The sequence below is a fragment of the Protobothrops mucrosquamatus genome, unplaced genomic scaffold (assembly GCF_001527695.2).
Source record: "Protobothrops mucrosquamatus isolate PMUCROS unplaced genomic scaffold, P.Mucros_1.0 scaffold760, whole genome shotgun sequence".
In the NCBI taxonomy this organism is placed as follows: Eukaryota; Metazoa; Chordata; class Lepidosauria; order Squamata; family Viperidae; genus Protobothrops; species Protobothrops mucrosquamatus.
The window spans coordinates 440,227-462,438 of record NW_015387029.1 but is presented as its reverse complement, the minus strand read 5'-3'; the positions used below and the strand labels follow the sequence as shown (position 1 = coordinate 462,438).

Below are 22,212 nucleotides of genomic sequence, written 5' to 3'. Positions count from 1 at the left end.
AATAAAATAAAATAAATAATAAAATAAATAAGTTAAAATAAAAAATAAAATATTAAAATAAAAAATAATTAAGGTAAGATAAGGCAAGGCAAGGCAAGACCAGATAAGATACAGGACAGGACAGGACAGGACAGGACAGGACAGGACAGGATAGGATAATAAAACAAAAAATAAAATAAAATCTGGGCTCAGCTAAGAAGCCAACATTTGGGATGCTCTCCACTCCTTCCCACTTATTCCTTCCAGAAGGCCAGTTTAGGCCGGTGGTTTTCAAGCTCGGCCACTTAAAAACCCGTGGACTTCGTCTCCCAGAATTCCCCATTCCATGGGAAAGGCCCCACCCAAGGCACCTACTTGGCCTCCAGGGCGAGGGCAATCAGGCCTGCCGCCAGGGGGGCCGAGGCGGAGGTGCCCGTGTGGCTGCCGGTGCAGGCGTGTCGCAGGTCCGTGGTCACCTGGAGAGAGAATTGAACATCATCGAAGGAGCGACCTTAAGCCCTCCTCCTCTTTACAAAGCCTCATTCCACTTAAGCGCCTAGTCCTCAGGGCTCTAACTACATCTCTCCCCGCCTGGTCAGCTCCCATCCCGCTCTTCCTCCCACCGTCCCTCTTCCGACGGTGACTTTCCCAGGGCTGCCAAGAGAAAGGGCTGGAAGAGGGAGGAGAACAGGATTGCCCACCAGCGTTGTTGGCAGCTTTTATTCGAAAACCGATTGGTGGAAGGTCCAATTTCTAGGCCTGCCTCTCTGGGCAAATACGAGGGCAATTTTGGAAATAAACCCCCGTTCGGTTATCAATGACAAGACTGTCAATGCTGCTAATATCGGATGTTTTGCATTGACAACAGATGGAGATGTAGCCATCTTTTCCCCTTTCGCTTTTAGAGTTAGATGATGCTGGGGGGGATGTGAATGAGAGTCTAGCTAGCCATAACAATACTAAACTTAGAGTGAGAATCAAGGTTATTGAGCCCAGAGGTGATAAAGAATTGGGCTGGAGAACGCGCTTCCTGCTAATTGGGGAATGTGATTTATGACGGTTAATTGGAGGAGGGAATTGTGCTTTGATACTGTGTGCCCAGGGGAGGGGAATTCAGGTTTTGGCCTCGATTATCTAGTGCCGATATTATGGTACTCGAATAAAAGATTCTTTAAGGTAAACAATGCCTCCAAGTTCTTTTGAAGAGTTTCATCTGTCGGAACCATGATAAAGACACTCGCAGATACAGAACTTTTATTATATACATTAGAAAAGCATAACGTGCCATGACTTTTTGACACAATCGCCATTCCAATGGAGACCCTCGTCATCACGTCTCACAAGGATTGCAATTCCTTAATCGTCGTCGCTCGGCGCCAAATCTGGGCTATAAGGGGGAGTGTGTGATCAAAAACATCCCAGCGGAACCGCTTCTGAAGTTCTTGGGTCCGTCTAGCGGTGTGCGGGCGAGCATTGTCGTGCACCGTCACCACCACACCGGAAGTGGTGCCGTAGAAAATCCCACCAAATGCGGATGCCAAAGGAGCAACAACTGGTGAACTTCACGGAGCATGGGGTTCGACCATCAGTTCAGACGTCTGCTGTGAAACATTACGAAAACTCAGACAAGACACCCATGACAAGTGTCGGGACCTGACGACCTCCGGTGTGGTGGTGGTGGTTCACAACAATGCTCGCCCGCACACCACTAAACGCACCCAAGAAGTTCAGAAGCAGTTCTGCTGGGATGTTTTTGATCACACACACCCATAGCCCAGATTTGGCACTGAGCAAGGACGACTGAGGAATTTGTAAGACGTTGACGAGGGCCTCCACTGGAATGGCGATTATGTCGAAATCATGTTGTATTTGTCTAATGTGTATGATAAAAGTTTTGTATCTGGGAGTGTCTTGTCATTGATAACCAAATGGAGGTCTATTTCCGAATTGCCCTCGTGTTTACCTCCCTTGAATTTGGCTAGAAGTGGGCCAGGTCGCATCTGAGGCCGAAAGGCACGCTCAGACGGACTGAATACATGGGAATATATTCTAGATATATTCTATCTTTTCCAAATAATGAGCTTAAATTTGAGGGGTGGAATTTTCCCAGCCTCGGCTTCAATGTGCGTCAACCAAAGGGACTTTAAGGTGGGGTGGTCTTCAACTCCCAGAATGCCCCAGCCAGTTTGTACTCGTCCCTTTGGTTTTTTTCCTGGCTTGTGTCTTTCAGATACTCTTCGCCTTTCAGAGGGGAGGGGAGATGTGATCCCCTTGCCCACCTCCCACCCTGTTCGAGGGCCTCACAATCTGCTTCTCGCCCTTGGCCCCGCTGCTGTAGGTGGTGGTGAGGGTGGAGGCACAGGCCTCGTTGTACCAAGGCACCCGGCCACTCTCGGTGCTGCTGCCCACGGATAAGGTGTAGATGCTGTTGGTGTAGCCGTCGCAATTGCAGTTGTCCTTCCGAAGGCCGCCGTTCCCGGAGGCCCAGACGAAAAGAGAGCCCAGCCCTCCGCGTCCCTGCGGGGAGAAGGCGGAATGAGTTTCATTTAGTGACCATCCCAGATTCCACCGTTTTTCACACCGTTCATTGCCGTTGGAGCGTTCCCCACGACAGTGGCCGTGTCCCTGGGGTGATGCGATCCTCTTTTGCGACTTTCCGGCAAGCGAAGTCAACGGAGAACTTAACAATTGCAGCGATCCGCTTAGCAACGGTGGCAAGAAAGGTTCGTAAAATGGGGTAAAATTCACAACACATCTCCCACATAACAACAGAAATGTTGGGCTCCATCATGGTCGTATGTTGAGGACTGCCTGTAGAGGTAATCCGCTATTTACGACCGTTCGTTTAACAACCGCTTGAAGTCTGGACGGCTTTGAGAAAATTGACTTCGGAGTAGCCGCTGCCCTTAGGCCACGGGATCGAAATTCAGGCGCTGGACAACGGGCAGGTCTTCACAACGTCCCGGGGTCACGTGATCACCCTTTGTGACGTTCCCAGGGGGCTTCCAACTACCCAAGTCAACCCCAAAGGTGCTTTTTCAAGATGCAACCAGACTTTCTTGTGGTTTTTTTTTTGAAGGCGTTTCGCTTCTCATCCCAGAAGCTTCTTCAACTCTGACTGGATGGTGGGGAAGGGAAGGATTTATACTCCTTGCAGACAGCCGGTCATTTGCCTTCTTTGAGAGAGTCGTTGAGGCCACTTGGGGGTTTGTCTGTGTCCTCAGGGTCAGCTGAGTGGTGCAAATGGGTGTGGAGCCTTCTGGGAACTGTGTTGAAGGACAGTGTTTCAGCAGTTCCAAGGAGGCTCCACACCCCTTTGCACCACTCGGGTGACCCTGAGGACACAGACAAACCTCCAAGTGGCCTCAACGACCCTCTAAAAGCATGCAAATGACCAGATGTCTGCAAAGAGTATAAATCCTTCCCTTCCCCTCCATCCAGTCAGAGCTGAAGAAGCTTCTGGGATGAGAAGCGAAACGTCTTCAAAGGAAAAACAAGAAAGTCCAGTTGCCTCCTGAAAAAAAAAAGCACCTTTGGGGATGACCGTGACCCGGATGATGGTAGAACAGAACCATGAAACAAAGGATGCAGGAGGAGGGATAAAATAAAATGGGAAGGACAAAAGCTAAAATAATTGCTTAATTATTTTAAATAATTAAATAAAATGATTGAATTGTCCTGCAGCAAGTTCTCCCATGGCAGGTTGGCCACAGTGAGTTGGCTGTAGCAACAGCAATAGCCCTTAGACTTATCTACCGCTTTGTAGTTCTTTACAGCCCTCTCTAAGTCAGCCTGCTGGCCCCCAACAGTCCTCATTTTACCGACCTCGGAAGGACGGAAGGCTGAGTCAACCGTGAACCGGTCAGGATCGAACTGGTGGCAGTGGGCAGAGTCAGCTTGCGATGCTGCCTTCTAACCACTGCGCCACCACGGCGCTTTACAAGAGAAAGGAAGGAAGGAAGAGAATGAAAGAAAAGGAGAAAGAAAAAGGGAGGGAGGGAGGGAGGGAGGAGAGGAAAGAAGAGGGAGAGAAAAAGAGAAGGGAAATAAGAGGTGGAGGGAGCAGGAGAGAAAGAAAAAAATGGAGAAAAAGAAGGGAAGGAAGGAGAGAGTAGAGGGAAGGAAAGAAAAGAAAGGTAGAAAGAAAAGGGCGCGAAGGAAGGAGAGAGGGAGGGAAGGAGGCAGAGGGAGAGAATAGCAATAGCACTTAAGACCTATATACCGCTTCACAGCGCTTTTACAGCCCCCTCTAAGCAGTTTAGAGAATCAGCCTATTTGCCCCCAACCATCTGGGTCCTCTTTTTACCGACCTCGGAAGGATGGAAGGCCGAGTCAAACTTGAGCCGGTCAGGATCGAACTCCTGGCAGTGGAATGCAAAATTAGCCTGCAATGCTGCATTCTCACCACTGTGCCACCAATGGATGTATGGCAAATTGGCAGCAATGAGTTGGCCGCGGCGAGTTGTCCCATTCCGGAACAGACACAGCACCTCAATCCCCCCCCAAAACAGAGGTGGCCCCCCTCTCACATTGGCTGCCCCCTTGCGGAAGGCCTCCCTGGCTAGGACCCCCGGGCCGTCCACCGTCTTCCCGTCATCCTCGGGGCCCCAGCTGGCGCTGTAGATGTCGATGTGCTGGGGTTGGAGACTCAGCGACTGGGCCTCCACGATGTCGTTCACGTCACCGTCCAGCATCCTCACGCCTGGAGGGAGAAGGAGAAGGAAGCAGGAGACATATTGGGAAGCTGTACTTCGTCTGTGCTGACTTGTTCAAGGAAGGAAGGAAGGAAGGAAGGAGGGAGGGAGTGAGGGAGGGAGGGAGGAAGAGAGGGAGGAATGGTGGGAGGAAGGAAGGAAGGAAGGAAGGAAGGAGGGAGGGAGGAAGGGAGGGAGGGAGGGAGGAATGGNGCTCACGTTTGACTCAGCCTTCCGTCCTTCTGAGGTCAGTAAAATGAGGACCCAAATTGTTGGGGGCAAATAGGCTGACTCTGTCAATCGCTTAGAGAGGGCTGTAAAAGCACTGTGAAGCGGTATATAAGTCTAAGTGCTATTTCTATCATCATCATCCTGCGATGATATCGGTAACACCATCAAACATCCAGATGTGCCTATCCCAGGTCCTTGGTAAGGACTCGATAGGTAGAAAAAATGGCCAGACCCAGCCTGAACATCTGGCTAACTGTGCGATGGTCAATAATAATGATAATAGCAATGATAAAAGGGGAAAGGGAAGGAGATAATAAGAAGGGTAGATAATAATACTGCAGCCACACAATATGGGTTAGCGTACAGGTAATCCTCGACTTAACGACCACAAAAGGACATTTGTTAAGTGAGTTTTGCCCCATTTTTTTCCTTGCCACAGCTTTTAATCACTGCGGTTGATAAGTTAGTAACCTGGTTGTTAAGTCAGTCTGGCTCCCCTCCCGCAGTTGGCTTTGCTTGCGAGAAGGTCACAAAAGGGGATCCCATGACCCCGGGACATGGCAACCGTCATAAGTATGAACCAGTTTCCAAGCGTCTGAATTTTGATCACATGACCACGGGGATGTTGCAATCGGCTACTCTAACTTTTATTTAAAAGGCTTGAAATTCAGAAGAAAGCAGAGAAGAAAGGCAAGAGAGATAGATGTCTCTAAAACTGGCGTTTCTCAACCTTGGCCATTTTTAAGATGGGCGGACTTCAACTCCCAGGATTCCTCCGGCCAGCCATGCATGGCTGGCCGGAGGAATCCTGGGAGTTGAAGTCCGCCCATCTTAAAAATGGCCAAGGTTGAGAAAGGGTGTAAGCAAACCATCCCTTGTGGACTCCAGGCCCAGGAATTCAGATTCTCCCACGCGAATCTGGAATTTTCAATCGGCCAAGAATTTTCCATGCACTTCCAGCGACTTGCTTTGTCCCTGTTGTGATGCACCCCACGGCTCCAGCCTACTCTAAGTCACAAAGAGGCCACATACCCCCAATTCTGGCCCCGTGGGCGATACCGGCTCCGCAGACGTGGTTGTTAGCAGTGGCAGCCACCTCCCCGGCGCAGCGTGTGCCGTGTCTGAAAGAAAGGGGAAAAGAGAGAATAACAGAATCACAGAGTTTGGGGGTCTTCTAGTCCAACCCCCTGCTCAAGCAGGAGACTCATACAGAATCATAGAATGATAGAGTTGGGAGGGAGGGAGGGAGGAAGGAAGGAAGAAGAGGGAGGAAAGGTAGGAATGAGAGAAAGAAAGAATAAAAAATAAAGACAGAAAGAAGGAAAGGAGGAAAAGAAGAAAGGAGAGAGAAAGACAGAAAGAAAGAAAAGAAAGAAAGAAAGAAAGAAAGAAAAAAGAAGGCAGGAAGGAGGGAGAGAAGGGAGAAAGAAAGAAAGGAAGGAGGGAGAGAAGGAAGGAAGGAAGGAAGGAAGGAAGAAAGAAAGGAAGGGAAGGTAGGAAGGAGAGAAAGAAAGAAGGAAAGAAAGAAAGAAAAAGAAAAAGAAAGAAAGAAGAGGAAGGGAAGGTAGGAAGGAAGGAAAGGAAGGAAGGAAGGAGGGAGAGAAGGAAGAAAGGAGAAAGAAAGGAAGGAAGGGAAGGTAGGAAGGAGAGAAAGAAAGAATAAAAAAATAAAGACAGAAAGAAGGAAAGGAGGAAAACAAGAAAGGAGAGAGAAAGACAGAAAGAAAGAAAGAAAGAAAGAGAAAGAAAGAAAGAAAGAAAGAAAGAAAGAAAAAGAAAGAAAGAAAGAAAGGAGAGAGGAAAGGAAGGTAGGAAGGAAAGAAAGAGAAAAAGGAAGGAAGGAGGGAGAGAAGGAAGAAAGAGAAAGAAAGAAAGGAAGGAAAGGTAGGAAGGAAGGAAAGAAAGAAAAAGAAAGAAAGAAAGAAAGAAAGAAAGAAAGAAAAAAAGAAAGAAGGAAGGAAGGAAGGAAGAAAGGACAGAAAGGAAGGGAAGGGAAGTGGACCACACAGAATCCCTCCCAACCTTATTTATTCTGAAAAGTCTCCTAAACCAGGGCAGTCAAACTAAACTCGGACTCCAGACTACGACACTCACAATCCTTGGCCAGCTTTCCCGTGCCGGCCAGGAGAAAAGGGAAGCTCCAGTCTCCAAGAGAGTGGGCAACCACGCAACCCGCCCCTCCCCAACACACCCACCCCTACACACACCCACGCACCCCTACCTGTTCTCATTCCACCGGTTGTATCGGGGCTGAGGGTCCGGGTCGTTGTCATTAAAGTCGTAACTGGCCAGGGGGTCCTGGGGGGAGAGAGAGCAGACGGGCGCCTGGAAGGACGGGCTAGACAGGCCCAGAAGAGGCTTTGGGGGGAGAGTTTTGGGACTTCTGAACTCTGGGAAGAGCAGAAATAAAATGCAGGGGACCAGAGAGGTTTGGGAGCCCTCGTTTTGGGGGGGGGGCTGGGGGTGGTGGTGGGGGAGAGGCCAACGAGAAGAAAGACGGGTGGTTCTACCATGTAGCACTACCCATGAACCTGAGCAACTTGGAAAGCGGGCGGGCTTCAACTGCCAGGGTTGACCCTGCTGCCACCCGGGTGGTGCTGAGGGTGCAGACGAACCTCAACGATTCTCAGAGAGAGCACTAACGACCAGAGGACTGCTAAGGCATATAGATCCTTCTGCTCTCCACCGTTCAGTCAGAACCGGAGAAGCTTCTTGGATGAGAAACGAAACGTTTTCCAGGAAAGAAACAAGGTCCACTTGCCTTTTGAAAGAAAGCGCCCTTGGGACTCCACGGATGGAGCACCTGCAATTTCTGGTGGCAAGCCGTTCCACTGCTTAATTGTTCTCACGGTCAGGAAGTTCCTCCTTAGTTGTGGCTGCCCAGTCTCTTCTTAAAAGCCTCCAGTGAGGGAGCGCCCACAAGTTCTGGTGGCAAGCTGTTCCTCTGGTTAATTGCTCTCGCACTCAGGAAATTTCTCCCTAACTTCAGGTTGCTTCTCTCCTTGATTAGTTTCCAACCGTTGCTTCTTCTCCTGCTTCCGGGTGGTTGGGAGAAGAGGTTGACAACGACCCCCCCCCCATTTGTGGCAGCCCCTCAAATACTGGAAGACAGTTATGATGTCACCTCTAGTCCTTTTCATTAAACGAATCACACAGTTGGAAGGGACCTTGGAGGTCTTCTAGTCCAACCCCCTGCTCAAGCAGGAGACCCTATGCCACTGATGGCGAACCTTTTAGAGCCCCGAGTGCCCAAACTGCAACCCAAAACCCACTTATTTATCACGGGGTGCCAGGTGGGCGTGGCCCACTGGGTGGGCGTGGCTGTGCTCATGACAGACTGGGTGGATGTGGCCAAGGTGGGTCACCCCTCATGTTGCTCCTGGGGAGGGACACCTGTGGGGGCCGGGCAGGGTTGGGGGAGATCCAGGGGGTTTCTCGCAGGTGGGGCGGTGAGCACGATGCTCGTCCATTGTCGCAGGGCAAGACGAGGCAGGGGCCGGGGCGGCTGCTGCCTGACACCGTCGGCCCCCCCGCACACAGAAGCCGGCGAGTGCATGGGGGCCGACAGTGTCCGTCAGCAGCCACAGCCTGCCGGCCCCTCGACCGGTGCGCTCTGGGGCTCTGCAGCCCACCGCCAGCACTTCAGAGAAGCCGCCTCTGAGCTGGACGGACGGCCGACAGCTGGGATGCATCCAGCCACGTGGGAGCTCAGCGAGTTAGCGGGCGGCTGGCTGGAGAGGGACGGTTGCCGTCGCCAGGGCATGGTGCGCGTGCCCACAGAGAGGGCGTGCCATACGTTCGCCACCACTGTGCTAAGGCAGGGCTTTTCAACCAGTGGTACGGGTACCACCTGTGGTACATTGGCACCTGGCAGATGGTATGTGACCATCCTAGAAAAGTGATAGCGGGGGAGAGGAATGAGCTGAACCGGTGGCAGCACCGCACAAGCCTGAGCGAGACACGGCTGGAGCTGCAGGGCTGTCAGGGCTCAGCAGAAGCGCCAGGATCAGCGCCAGGCTCCAGCTGGAACTCAACACTGATCCTGGTGCTTCTGCTGTCCTGAAAAAGCACCAATCAGCTGGAGCTCAGCACTGATCCTGGCGCTTCTGCTGAGCCCAGAAGAAGTGCTGATCAGCTGGAATGTTGCAGCCTCTCCAGGGTCTTGTGATTTACATTCAGATGCGTGGCAACTGATTCATATTTATGACGGTCACAGTGTCCCAGGGTCATGTGACGTGACCAAAACCTGCTGCAACCACCCAGCAGACGGGGGGGGGGATAAAAACCAAACACCCCCCCACCCCACCCCCGCTGCCAATCCTCAACAGAAATGCTCACAACAATGGAAACCTCGGACAGGAGGAAGAGCACCGCTGGGTGGGCAGGCAGGTGTCTTGCTCGGCTGTGGCTTGGGGGGCACTTTTTTCAGTGCCAGTGTAACTTCGAACAGTCACTATGCGAACTATTGTAAGTCGAGGACTACCTGAACTTATCACTTTTTCCCTTTTTTTTTTTTTTTGGTCATCAAGTTTTTGACCCCTTGCTAGGCGACTGGTGGTGCTCGGATGTTGCCATATCCTAAAAGTGGTACCATGGGTAAAAACCGGAGAAGCTTCCTGGAGAAGTAGCGAAACGTCTTGCAGGAAAAAAAAGCAAGAACAATCCAGTTGCCTTTTGAAAGAAAGCGCCTTTGGGACAACCGTGGCCTGGATGAGGGAGAATCTCCGTAGACATTTAAGCTGTGCGCTTTGGGGTGAACCCCCTTCGAATGGAGCGGGAGGACGAACGGATTTCCATCCTCCATCATTCAGTCAGAACCGAAGAAGCTTCTCGGATGAAAAACGAAACGTTTTCCAGGAAAAAAAAACAAAGTCCAGTTGCCTTTTGAAAGAAAGAGCCTTTGGGACTCCAATTTCTGGTGGCAAGCCGTTCCACTGGTTAATTGTTCTCACGGTCAGGAAGTTCCTCCTTAGTTGTGGCTGCCCAGTCTCTTCTTAAAAGCCTCCAGTGAGGGAGCGCCCACAAGTTCTGGTGGCAAGCTGTTCCTCTGGTTAATTGTTCTCGCGGTCAGGAAATTTCTCCCTAACTTCAGGTTGCTTCTCTCCTTGATTAGTTTCCATCCGTTGTTTCTTGTCCTGCTTTCGGGTGGTTGAGAGAAGAGGTTGACAAAGCCCCCCCCCATTTGTGGCAGCCCCTCAAATACTGGAAGACGGCTATGATGTCACCTCTAGTCCTTCTTTTCATTAAATCACAGAGTTGGAGGGGACCTTGGAGGTCTTCTAGTCCAACCCCCCGCTCAAGCAGCAGACCCTATGCCCTTTCAGACAAATGGCTGCCCAGTCTCTTCTTGAAAACCTACAGTGATGGAGCACTGGTGGCAAGTGGTTCCACTGATTAATTACCAGAATAAGAGTTGGAAGGGGCCTTGGAGGTCTTCTAGTCTAGCCCCTACTCAAGCAGGAGACCTTATTACCGTTTCAGACAAACGCTTGTCCAGTCTCTTCTTAAAAGCTCCAGTGATGGAGCACCCACAACTTCTGGTGGCAAGCTGTTCCACTGGTTCATTGTCCTCATTGTCAGGAAATTTCTCCTTAGTTCCAGGTTGCTTCTCTCCTTGGTGAGTTTTCCTCTGTTGCTTCTTGTCCTGCCTTGGGGTACTTTGGAGAATAATTTGACCCCCTCTTTGTGCAGCCGATCTGCAGCCGCTGCGCCCTCTCCTCCCCATCTTAGGCCTGCCAGAACTTGCAATCAGCCTGAAGACCACCCACAGTACTTGGACACATCCCCCCCAGCACACCTGGCGGCCTGCAAGTTGGCCCAAGGTGGCATCGAGTTCATTTCCACACACACACCCCCCGTGGCCTCCCTCCTCCATCTATCTCCACCAGGTGTGCGTGTGTGTGTGGGGGGTGCACTCACGTAGTTTGCCACAAGGTCAGGATGGTTCTTCTCGACCCCGTCGTCCAGAATGCTCACCACTACGCCTAAGCCGGTGTAGCCCTGGCTCCATGCCGTGAGGACGTTGAGGTCTGGGGTGACATCGTTGTTCTGCAACGGAAAAGGGAACGGTTGGGGACGCCAGGCTGCGGGGAGAATTGAGGTTCAAGGAGGGCTTTCTGACCGCGGCAATCCTTTCTTCCTTTTTCTCTCGCCATGTATGTGTATCCTCTCAACGTTGCTAACCTCGGATGCTCTTGCTTTGACAACAGGTGGAAATGCAGCCATTTTCTCTATTGCTTTTAGAGTTAGTTGCTGCTGGGAGGGGGAATGTGGAGGAGAGTCCAGCTAGTCATAACAATAATAACTCAGCCCTGGGAACCCAAGGACATTGGGCCCAGAGCTGATAGCATTTGGGTGGGCTGGAGGGCTGGGGAGAAAGCCTGCGCTTCAAGCTAATTGGGGAATGTGATTTATGGCTGTTTATTGGAGGAGGGAATTGTATTTGTTACTTTGTATCCAGGGGAGGGGAATTTAGTTTTTGGCTTCAACTATGTAGTGCCGATACTTTGTTTAAGGTAAACAACGCCTCGAAGTTCTTTTGAAGAGTTTCATCTATCGCAGTGTTTCTCAACCTTGACCATTTTAAGGCATGTGGACTTCAACTCCCAGAATTCCACAGCCAGCAATGCTGGCTGTGGAATTCTGGGAGTTGAAGTCCACATGCCTTAAAATGGTCAAGGTTGAGAAACACTGATCTATCGGAACCACGACATATCTATCCGAATTAGACTGTGTCGTTTCTCTGGCCCACGTGTGTGTGTGTGTGTGTGTGTGTGTGTGTGTACGCGCGCGCGCGTGCATGTGTGCGTGTATGTGGGTATATGCATAATTTTATTTTATTTATTTATTTTTTGTCATGTCTATGCAGTATATATTGGAGGGGGTTACCCTGGCTCAGGAATTCTGGGAGTTGAAGTCCGCAAGTCATAAAAGAGCCAAGGTTGCCCACCCCTGTCCTAGGACAAGGTCTACATGTACCGGTGTAGCTCAGAGTTGAATTTTAGGGTCCTCTGGTGCTCTCCGACTTTGGCTGTTTGCTTGCAGATGGTTCTTGACCCAGTTAGGGAATGTCGTCGGAGCTAGAAGGGAGGGTGGCTTAAAGAGTGGAGCCGAAGGAGAGGAGGAGGAGGAGGAGGGGGAGGAGGAGGAGGAGGAGGAGACTGTGGGGTCCTTGGTGCTCTCTGAGCCGGGTTGCTTTCTTGCAGATGTTTCATTATCAAGGGCACTGATGATGTTGCCTAGTTGGGTAATGAAATGTCTGCAAGAAAACGACCCGGCTCAGAGACCATCAAGGACCCCACAGTCTCCTCCTCCTCCTCCTCCTCCTCCTCCTCCTCCTCCTCTTCCCGAACCTCACTCCCTTCTAGCACCGAAGATGTTATCTAGTAGTTGGGTAATGAAACATCTGCAAGAAAACCACCCAGAGAGCACCAATGACCCTACAGTCCTCCTCCTCCTCCTCCCTTTCCTTCTCTCCTTCTCCTTCTTCACCTCCTCCTCCCTTTCCTTCTCTCCTCCTTTTCCTCCTTCTCCTTCTCCTCCTTCTTCTCCTCCTCCTCCTCCCTTTCCTTCTCTTCTCCTTCTCCTCCTCCTCCTCCTCCCTTCTCTCCTTCTTCTCCTCCCTTTCCTTCTCTCCTTCTTCTCCTTCTCCTCCTCCCTTTCCTTCTCTCCTTCTCTTTCTCCTTCTTCTCCTTGAAGAGGAGGAAAAGCTCCTCCCTTTCCTTCTCTTCTCCTCCTCCTCCCTTTCCTTCTCTCCTCCTTTTCCTCCTTCTCCTTCTCCTTCTTCTCCTCCTCCTCCTCCCTTTCCTTCTCTTCTCCTTCTCCTCCTCCTCCTCCCTTCTCTCCTTCTTCTCCTCCCTTTCCTTCTCTCCTTCTTCTCCTTCTCCTCCTCCCTTTCCTTCTCTCCTTCTCTTTCTCCTTCTTCTCCTTCTTCTCCTCCTCCTCCTCCTCCCTTTCCTTCTCTTCTCCTCCTCCTCCTCCTCCTCCCTTCTCTCCTTCTTCTCCTCCCTTTCCTTCTCTCCTTCTTCTCCTTCTCCTCCTCCCTTTCCTTCTCTCCTTCTCTTTCTCCTTCTTCTCCTTCTTCTCCTCCTTTTCCTCCTCCCTTTCCTTCTCTTCTCCTCCTCCTCCCTTTCCTTCTCCTCCTCCTCCCTTTCCTTCTCTCCTCCTTCTCCTTCTCCTCCTCCTCCTCCTCCCTTTCCTTCCCTCCTCCTCCTCCTCCTCCCAGACCCCACTCCCTTCTAGCACTGAAGACGTTACCTAGTAGTTGGGTAGTGAAACATCTGCAAGAAAACCACCCAGCTCAGAGAGCACCAACGATCCTACAGTCCTCTTGCTCCTCCTCCTCCTCCCTCCTCCCCACAAACCCCACTTCCTTCTAACACTGATGATATTACCTAGTTTGGTAATAAAACGTCTGCAAGAACACAACCAAACTCAGAGAGCACCAAGGACCACACAAGGTTCTCAAAGGAGCTGGGGGTCCCGTCCTCCCCTTCCTTGTCCCACTCACCATGTACCACTGTTTATGGAACCACGGATCGGTGGGGACAATGGTGGCTGTTCTCTTTGTCCGCCTCTTCAGCACCTGCTGTTCAAACCACGGGATCTAGAGCCAAAACCGCTGAGGTTAAATCAAAGTTAAATCATCTGTTTGTTCAATGGCCCCAAGTTCTTTAGTTTGGGACCGGCAGGGTGGGACCGACAGGTTTCCCATTTCGTTGGGCTCAGATTTCTACCTGTCAGAGTAGCAAAAGCAGACAGGCTGGGATGTCCAGCCACAACTGCAAGTCTATATTTTTTTTTTTCAACATTCTTTCCTTGAGGCCTATCACTACAATTCACAACAGCTGCAAAAAGGGCACAACTCATAAAATCTGGGCCTGTTTAGTCTTTGACTGTGCAGTCCTTTGGCTATCCCCTAAACAGGAAAAATGACTTTCCCTCCCCCCGCCCAACATTGCTCTTGCAAAGTTTTCTTTAACAAGATTTATTGAGGTGGAAAGGATACATGCTGTGGGCCTAAAATAGAATAGAATAGAATGTAATGTAATGTAATGTAATGTAATGGAATGGAATGGAATGGAATGGAATGGAATGGAATGGAATGGAATAGAATAGAATGGGATGGGATGGGATGGGATGGGATGGGATGGAATGGAATGGAATGGAATGGAATGGAATAGAATAGAATAGAATGGAATGGAATGGAATGGAATGGAATAGAATAGAATAGAATAGAATAGAATAGAATAGAATAGAATAGAATAAAATAGATTGGATTGCACAGTTGTTTCTTTTAGGTATTGTGCAAGATTTAGATGCAAAAGAAACAAATTTGATGCTTTATTGTTTAACTGCTGCCCATTTGTTGATAGCCCAAAATTGGAAGAGCCCAATTCTGCCTACAATGGAAGACTGGAGATTGAAAGTTTCGTATCTTGCTGAAATGGCAAAGATTTCGGCTTATCTGAAGAACCACTCGAATGAACAATTTTTATCAATATGGAGAAGATGGATTGTTTATATTCAAAAGAAGCATAGAGTGGTAGAATATAACTTAGGTTTTTAGATTTTTTTTTTGTTTGTTTATTCTTTCTATCTTTTTATGTAGATTAAGATACTTTGTGGAGTTAGAGATATTAGTATTTGTTTACTTATATATGAATATTATCCTGGGATTAGGTTTGGGAAGTCCGGGGGGGGGGGTTACTTGATACTGTGTTTATTATGCTTATGATTGTTTTTTTTATGATGGAAAATAATAACATTTCTTTGGAAAAAAAAAAAGAATAGATTGGATTGGATTGGATTGGAATGGAATGGAATAGAATTAGGAATTAGGAATTAGGAATAGGTATTAGGAATAGGAATAGAATTAGGAATAGGAATAGGAATAGGAATAGGAATAGAATGGAATGGAATAGAATTAGGAATTACGAATTAGGAATAGGTATTAGGAATAGGAATAGGAATAGAATTAGGAATAGGAATAGAATGGAATAGAATAGAATAGAATAGAATAGAATAGAATAGAATAGAATAGAATAGAATAGAATAGGCTTTATTGTCATTGTGTAACTCACAACGAAATTAAGGATCAGCAGCTATGTTATGTTTTGTAAGGTAAAATAAATAATATTCTATTTTATGGGTCTCTGTGCCCACAGCATAGCAACTCAGCTCCAACATTCCTTATCCTGTGATAAGTGATAGACAGATAACCTTTATTGTCATTTTTTATTATGGGCACTATGGCACCCATTAAAAATGAAATTTAGTTGCTTGCTCCCAAAGTGTACACATACACCACACACATTTAAACATATACAACTTACGTATGTAGACCTACATCCTTACATGTAAGTAACACATAAATATTAATCACGCACATAAATATTAATCACTGTTTCTTTACTGGTTAATGGAGCTGCTTGCAGACAGCTGTTGACACAAGCTTTTGAAGCCTACATCACCGTTTCTCAACCTTGGCCACTTAAAGAAGCATGGACTTCAACTCCCAGAATTCCCCAGCCAGGCTTGTTTGTTGAAGTCCACACATCTTTTTTTGTATAGATTTTATTAATTTTTATAGGGTTAGGAATAAGGTAGGGTGGGGTTAGAGTTGGGATTTGGGTTAGGGTTAGGACTAGGGTTGGGTTTTTTCCAAATAACATTCTCAATATTTAGCAAACAGCATAATGTCTGGGTTCATCTGTTTAACAAACAATAAGAGTGAATAGTTAATTATCATAAACAGTATGTTAATTAATCCCTCAATAGCCTTCTTCTTGCTAATACATATTCAAAGTGATATGTCACATTCCTTTCTCTCTAACTCATCTTTCTAGCCATTGATAGAAATTATCCCATGTTCTAAAGTACACTGAGTCTTCTTTCTCTTTTATCTTTAAAGTCCATCTATCCATTTCTGCACACTCTAGAATTTCCTTAATTAGCACTTCTTCAGCTGGTAAGTTTTCATTTTTCCAATGTTGAGCAAAAACAATTCTTGCTGCCGTTAGTACGTGTGGTATTAAATATCTCCAATCTTTCTCATAATTAGCTCCTATTATTCCTAACAAAAACAATTCTGGTTTAAAGTCTATCAAGTCCACACATCTTAAAAGGGCCCTCCGCTGTGCAATCTGTGTGGAAACAAACTCCTTAGAGGTACAAACCCAGCCCAGTGGGGCAACTTGGAAAACTATCTAATTAACAGATGAGCATCCTGTTCATAATTAAATCAGCCCTGCTCTGTTTCTTTGACAGTACAACATAGAACCAGGATGGAGCCGTGAATTTCTGCTGCTAAGTTAACTGAGTTTTGCTCCATTTTACCACCTTGCTTGCCACAGTGGTTAAGGGAATCACTGCAGCTGTTTAAGTTAGTCACATGGTTGTTAAGTAGTAATAATAATAATAATAATAATAATAATAATAATAATAATAATAATAATAATAATAATAATAATAATATTAAAGTGGGAAGGGACCTTGGAGGTCATCAAGTCCAACTCCCTGCTCAGGCAGGAAACCCTATACCATTCCAGACAAATGGCTGTCCAGTCTCTTCTTAAAAACTTCCAGTGTTGGAGCATTCACCGCTTCTGGAGGCAGGTGGTTCCACTGGTTAATTGTTCTAACTGTCAAGAAGTTTCTCCTCAGTTCTAGGTTGCTTCTCTCCTTGTTTAGTTTCCATCAGTTGCTTCTTGTCCTGCCTTCAGGCTCTTTGGAGAATAGCTAGACTCCCTCTTCTTTGGGGCAGCCCCTGAGATACTGGAACACGGCTATCATGTCCCCCCTCGTCCTTCTCTTCGTTAAACTAGACAGACCCAATTCCAGCAACCGTTCCTTTGCTTATCAAAAGGTCACAAAAGGGATCATGGGGACACTGCCACCGTCGTAAGTACATGCCAGTTTCCAAAGTTTGATCATGTGACCCCTGGGGGATGCGGCAAAGGGCGTAACTGTGAAAAAGGGGCCATAAACCACTTTTTTCAGTGCCGTTGTAACTTGGGACGGTCACTAAACCAACTGTTAAAAGGCAAGCACTACCTGTAATTAAGACAGCCCTGCTCTACTTCTTGGAAAACGCCCCGGTGTTTTGCCTCCGATACCCTACAAGTAGGCCGTGAAGGAAATTGACTAGCTTAAGGTGTGTCACCAGCATCCAACCCTTAAGAGGTAGAATGCCTCTGCATCTGAGGGTTCTCTTTGGGTTGCCACACTTGTCAGAAGGAGATAGACCAGGGGTCTTCAAACTTGGCCCTTTTATGACTTGTGGACTTCAACTCCCAGAATTCCTCAGCCAGCTTTGCTGGCTGAGGAATTCTGGGAGTTGAAGTCCACAAGTCATAAAAGGGCCAAGTTTGAAGACCCCTGTGATAGACAAAAGGAAGGGGAGGGGAAAGGGTTGGCAGTGCAGGAGGGGGGGAAACACACACACACACACAAACACACAATGAAAAGAGGAAGAAAACAGATGTGTCACCTGGGGTCGAGTGATATGAGAGACAGGTGAGGTGGGAGGACAGGTAAGGTTACATTTTTTTAAGATTGTGCCAGAGCGGTCAATACTAGCAGAATGGAGGCAATAGGGCAAACTCTGAAGGTGTGAATAGCCAGAGCAATCCAATATGGCCTAAGTCAGGGGTAGGCAACCTTGGCTCTTTTATGACACGTGGACTTCAACTCCCAGAATTCCTCAGCCAGCCGTGCTGAGGGGAAAGGGAGAGGTTTCCAAGCTGAGCCAGGCTGGCTCAGGAATTCTGGGAGTTCAAGTCCACAAGTCATAAAAGAGCCAAGGTTGCCTACCCCTGGTCTAAGTATTATGCAATTGGCGTGGGGGGGGGGGAGTCAGACTAGAGGGCCTTCAGGAGACCCTCTGTCTATGGGCTTACCTGAGGGTCTCTGTTCAGGCGGAGATGCCACCCCCGGTGCTTCGTTAAAGATTTCCGAGCCATGCCCCTGTGTTTCAGATGGAAGTAGGGCTCTCCAGCAATCACCTGCATGCAGAAGGGCAAAGTTTTATCCCAGCTTCGCCACGAAAAGGAGTAACGTAGAGTAGAGTAGGAATGCAGAACAGAACAGAACAGAACAGAACAGAACAGAATAGAATAGAATTCAGAATGAATAGAATAGAATAGAATATAGAATTCAGAATGAGTAGAATAGAATAGAAAAAACAAAAATACAGAATAGAACAGAATAGAATTCAGAATGAATAGAATAGAATATAGAATTCAGAATGAATAGAATAGAATAGAATTCAGAATGAATAGAATAGAATATAGAATTCAGAATGAATAGAATAGAATTCAGAATGAATAGAATAGAATATAGAATTCAGAATGAATAGAATAGAATTCAGAATGAATAGAATAGAATAGAATAGAATATAGAATTCAGAATGAATAGAATAGAATAGATTTCAGAATGAATAGAATAGAATTCAGAATGAATAGAATAGAATAGAAGCTGGAAGGGACCTTGGAGGTCTTCTAGTCCAGCCCCCTGCTGAAACGGAGAGATGGAGGAAGAACTCGGCTAAAACGTGCCTCTAGGATAGCATTTCTCAACCATGGCCACTTTGAGACAGTGGACTTCAATTCCCAGAATTCCCCAGCCAGCAGTGAGTTGAAGTCCACCTAGCTGAAAGTTATGAAGGTGGACAGGTTTTAAAAAATGGCCTAATTCCTGCCAGAAAGGTGTTAACACCTGTGCAAAACTAAAATGGCTTCTCCTCAATCCTCTGCAGTGTGGCTTCCTTCCACCCCACCCCAGGCCTCTAACTGATTCTTTTGGATTTCCAAAGTCCCCTTTCTCTGCAAAATAAGCAAAGAGTCTCCTGGATCATAAGAGGAAAAAAATCACTTGGGATCTGCCTCCTCTTCTTCCTTCTCCCCCCACCCCCTTGGAAACCATCTCTCTCTGGGATCTGCTTTCCCAGGCCTGATTGCATATCTTTCAAAATAGATCCCATCAATCTGATTAAGCAGGAGATGGCCTGGTTTTTAAGGAGGAGGAGGAGGAGGAGAGGGAGCAAATAGTTTAACAGAAATGATGCAAGACCTCTGCATTAAAAGACTCGGTTTCTCACCCTCTGGAAATAGAAAGGAGGGGCAGCATATAAATTTAATAATAATAATAAAATAATAATATAGGACTTGATAGGTGTCTAGTCTGATAGGTGTCCAAATCCAGTCTGAACACCTGGCGGACTGTGCGACAAACCAAAATAAAATAATAAACAACATTTGATGCATTGGTGCCTCACAATATTTTCAGGTTTATCCGTTCAGTAAAAAACCTTCCCTTGCCAGGGGACCCCTAATTTGCTGGGGTCACATTCTCTGCAGAATGTGACCCCACATACATACATACATACATACATACATACATACATACATACATACACCCACCCACAGGCTCCATGCAAGCAAGGAATTCTTGCGTTTGCTTTTTCTGCTGGTTGCAAGACGGGTTGGGGGTCTCCATGTCCCATCCTGGGGTCCCGCGCTTCAGAAAAGCCCCCTGGCACCTGCCCCCAACTCAGAAACAACCCCCACGAAGGCTGGAAACGGGGCTACAGCCCCCTCCCCCACGTACCATTTCCCCCTTCTCTCAAAAGATTAAATTTAAATTAAAGCTCCCCCCAATAGAACAAAAAAGCTTTCATAACTGAAGGTGTGACCCTTTTTTTGGGGGGGGGGGAGGGAAACCACAGAGAGAATGAAGAGTCCACCAGAGCTTCCTAAGTGGAGCCTCCATGTTCAGGAGCAGTCTACCTTGGAGTGCTGGCGCACGGGTGGGGGGTGTCCAAAGGGTGGGGGGGCGCTGGGGGAGGCCTGATAATGTCCGTCTGGCTCTATAATACGAACCCAGGACCTTTTGGGGTGCCTAAGAAAAGCCTCCCCCCCCTTCCCCCAAACAAGCCATGTTCCTTTGATGGAGCCTCCAAGAGCAGGGGCAGTCTACCCACTGACATAGAAAAGGTTAGGCAAGGTGAGGGGTGGGTGGGTGGGAAAGGCTGGGGAGTTGCTGGTTTTTTTCTGCAAAGGCACTCTACGTATGCTCAGAGGCTATCTCGCAGCCCTCAAGCAGGCCCTTGCCAGCCCTTCCCAGGGCCAGGAAGGGCGACGCACCTGGCCCAGGTAGAGCAGCCCGTGCCTGCGGGCCAGGCGCTGGGCCTCTGGGGCGCCGCTAGGGACGCGCACGGCCCAGCTGCTCAGGTAGATGCTCGCGGCGCTGGAGGCTCCACCGCAGAGCAAGAGCAGCAGCAGCATCCAGACGCCCATTTCTGCTCCCCGCATGTCTTCCCCCCGCTCAAGAGCCACGGGCCGGGCCGGCGGGAGAGCCCGGCCCCTTATACATCAACGCGGCCTAGGGCCCCTTCGAAGCCTGGGCCTCGATTTGCACACCAGCGCCGCCTTCGGGAGACCCGGAGCGGCCGGGCGCGCTCCATGTGTTCGGAGGCGCCTGGTTGCCATGGCGACGGGAAGCCAAGGCCGGAGATTGGGGATTATCGGGCCGGGTGGCGCTGCGGGAAAACGAGCAGAGGGGAGGGGGGGAAAGGAGGGTTGGCCGCAAGGGCTCCTGGGAGTTGTGGTTTCTGCTGAAAGATGCCTCTGTTATAGAGCCAGGCTTAATTAACAAGGGATTATCTTAATTTTTTTCCTGTTATCCACTAAAAGCCCAAGGGTTCTAACAAGGTAAGGCCATGCCCAGTTTATCACCATTTCTGTGAGACCTAATAGACTTTCATTGTAATGGACCACCGTCAACCATCTCTCCCTTTATGAGTTGAAGGGGGAGGAGCTCCTTGGATGGGAGACCACGAGGAAATCCCGAAGCTCTAGACTAGGTTAGAAACAACCCCAGAAAAAGCAGAGATAAATTGATTCCAATATTGGGTGTGCCAAAAAACTGTCCATGAAGTTGTTTGGAAGGTGGCTCAAGATCCCAAAACAAACAAACTCACTTGGAATTCCAGCGACAAAGTTTTATTTAAAAAGAAGCATTTGCAAAGGCTTGGGTGAGCTGAAACACAGGTAGGAGTCCAGCCACACCTTCAAGAGCTGTTTCACACATTTCTATATCCTACCCCCTCCACACACACACACATGCAGATTCCCCCCCTCCCCTATCGCACTCAACACCCCTTTCCGAATCATCCGATAAACTATCCGGACCGCCTAAAACCACTGTCCCTCCCATGTTCCACGAAGCCCCTTTGTGCACATCCTATCTATCACCATCTAATTTTCTATTAGCAAAGCTCAATTCTTATAATCATCTCTATATTTGTTTGCAGTTATACCTTAAGCTCTAAACTTCACCCTACTTGCAGTTTCAGTTAGCTAGCAACTTCTGTTTTTCTTATTTGTATATAGTTAACTTGTTTGAGTTTATGACTTTCAGGTGACTTCTCCTACAGACCTTTAGATTCATTAGAAATTTCTGATTAATAATCTCTGTTCCTTTCAAAGTGACCAGGAAACACATGAATTCGGTTGGAAACAGATTTTACAGTTTATTCCCCACGTGTAAAGTAGCACAGAGTTTTCTAGATAAATCTAGGTTGTTCAGATTGGAGATAACTTAAAATACATTAAAAAAAAAACTACCCAGTTTTCTATTTTAAAAAAAAAAAGTGGTGTGCTGTTCTAAAACCAACGAACCCTTGACCATATGCAGAATGTGGAAGAATAAACCTTAAAGCCACAAAGCAGAGCTTTAAGGATAGAGAAACCGATAAGAAGGCAAATTAAATGTATCTCGCAACGTTAATTTCAAGAGGAAATATATATATATATAATAATAATAATAATAATAATAATAATAATAATAATAATAATAATAATAATAATAATAATAATAAAGTTGGAAGGGACCTTGGAGGTCATCTAGTCCAACCCCCTGCTCAGGCAGGAAACCCTATACCATTTCGGACAAATGACTGTCCAGTTTCTTCTTAAAAACTTCCAGTGTTGGAGCATTCACCGCTTCTGGAGGCAGGTTGTTCCACTGGTTAATTGTTCTAACTGTCAGGAAGTTTCTCCTTATATTCTAGGTTGCTTCTCTCCTTGATTAGTTTCCATCCGTTGCTTCTTGTCTTTGACCTCAGGTGCCTTGGAAAATAGCTTGACTCCCTCTTCTTTGGGGCAGCCCCTGAGATATTGGAATGCTGCTAGCATGTCCCCCCTCGTCCTTCTCTTCATTAAACGAGACAGACCCAATTCCAGCAACCGTTCCTTATATGTTTTTAGCATATATATAGTTATATATATATGGATTTTTCAAGTTAGAA

At 47.7% G+C, this 22,212-nt stretch overlaps 1 protein-coding gene across 1 annotated transcript in view; it reads right to left on the bottom strand.

Annotated features, from left to right (window-relative positions):
- LOC107289733 (proprotein convertase subtilisin/kexin type 4-like) overlaps nucleotides 1-20,215 on the bottom strand; it is a 32,698-nt gene extending 12,483 nt beyond the window's left edge. Inside the window, exons 1-9 of the mRNA XM_015818535.1 lie at nucleotides 20,048-20,215; nucleotides 17,804-17,908; nucleotides 13,414-13,509; nucleotides 10,824-10,952; nucleotides 7,126-7,202; nucleotides 5,937-6,025; nucleotides 4,509-4,681; nucleotides 2,284-2,496; nucleotides 355-455 (exon numbers count right to left, since the gene is read on the bottom strand). Of these exons, the coding sequence (XP_015674021.1) occupies nucleotides 355-455; nucleotides 2,284-2,496; nucleotides 4,509-4,681; nucleotides 5,937-6,025; nucleotides 7,126-7,202; nucleotides 10,824-10,952; nucleotides 13,414-13,509; nucleotides 17,804-17,908; nucleotides 20,048-20,215 (1,151 nt within the window). The remainder of the gene's footprint in view (nucleotides 1-354; nucleotides 456-2,283; nucleotides 2,497-4,508; nucleotides 4,682-5,936; nucleotides 6,026-7,125; nucleotides 7,203-10,823; nucleotides 10,953-13,413; nucleotides 13,510-17,803; nucleotides 17,909-20,047) is intronic.
- Between the last annotated feature and the right edge of the window lie 1,997 nt (nucleotides 20,216-22,212).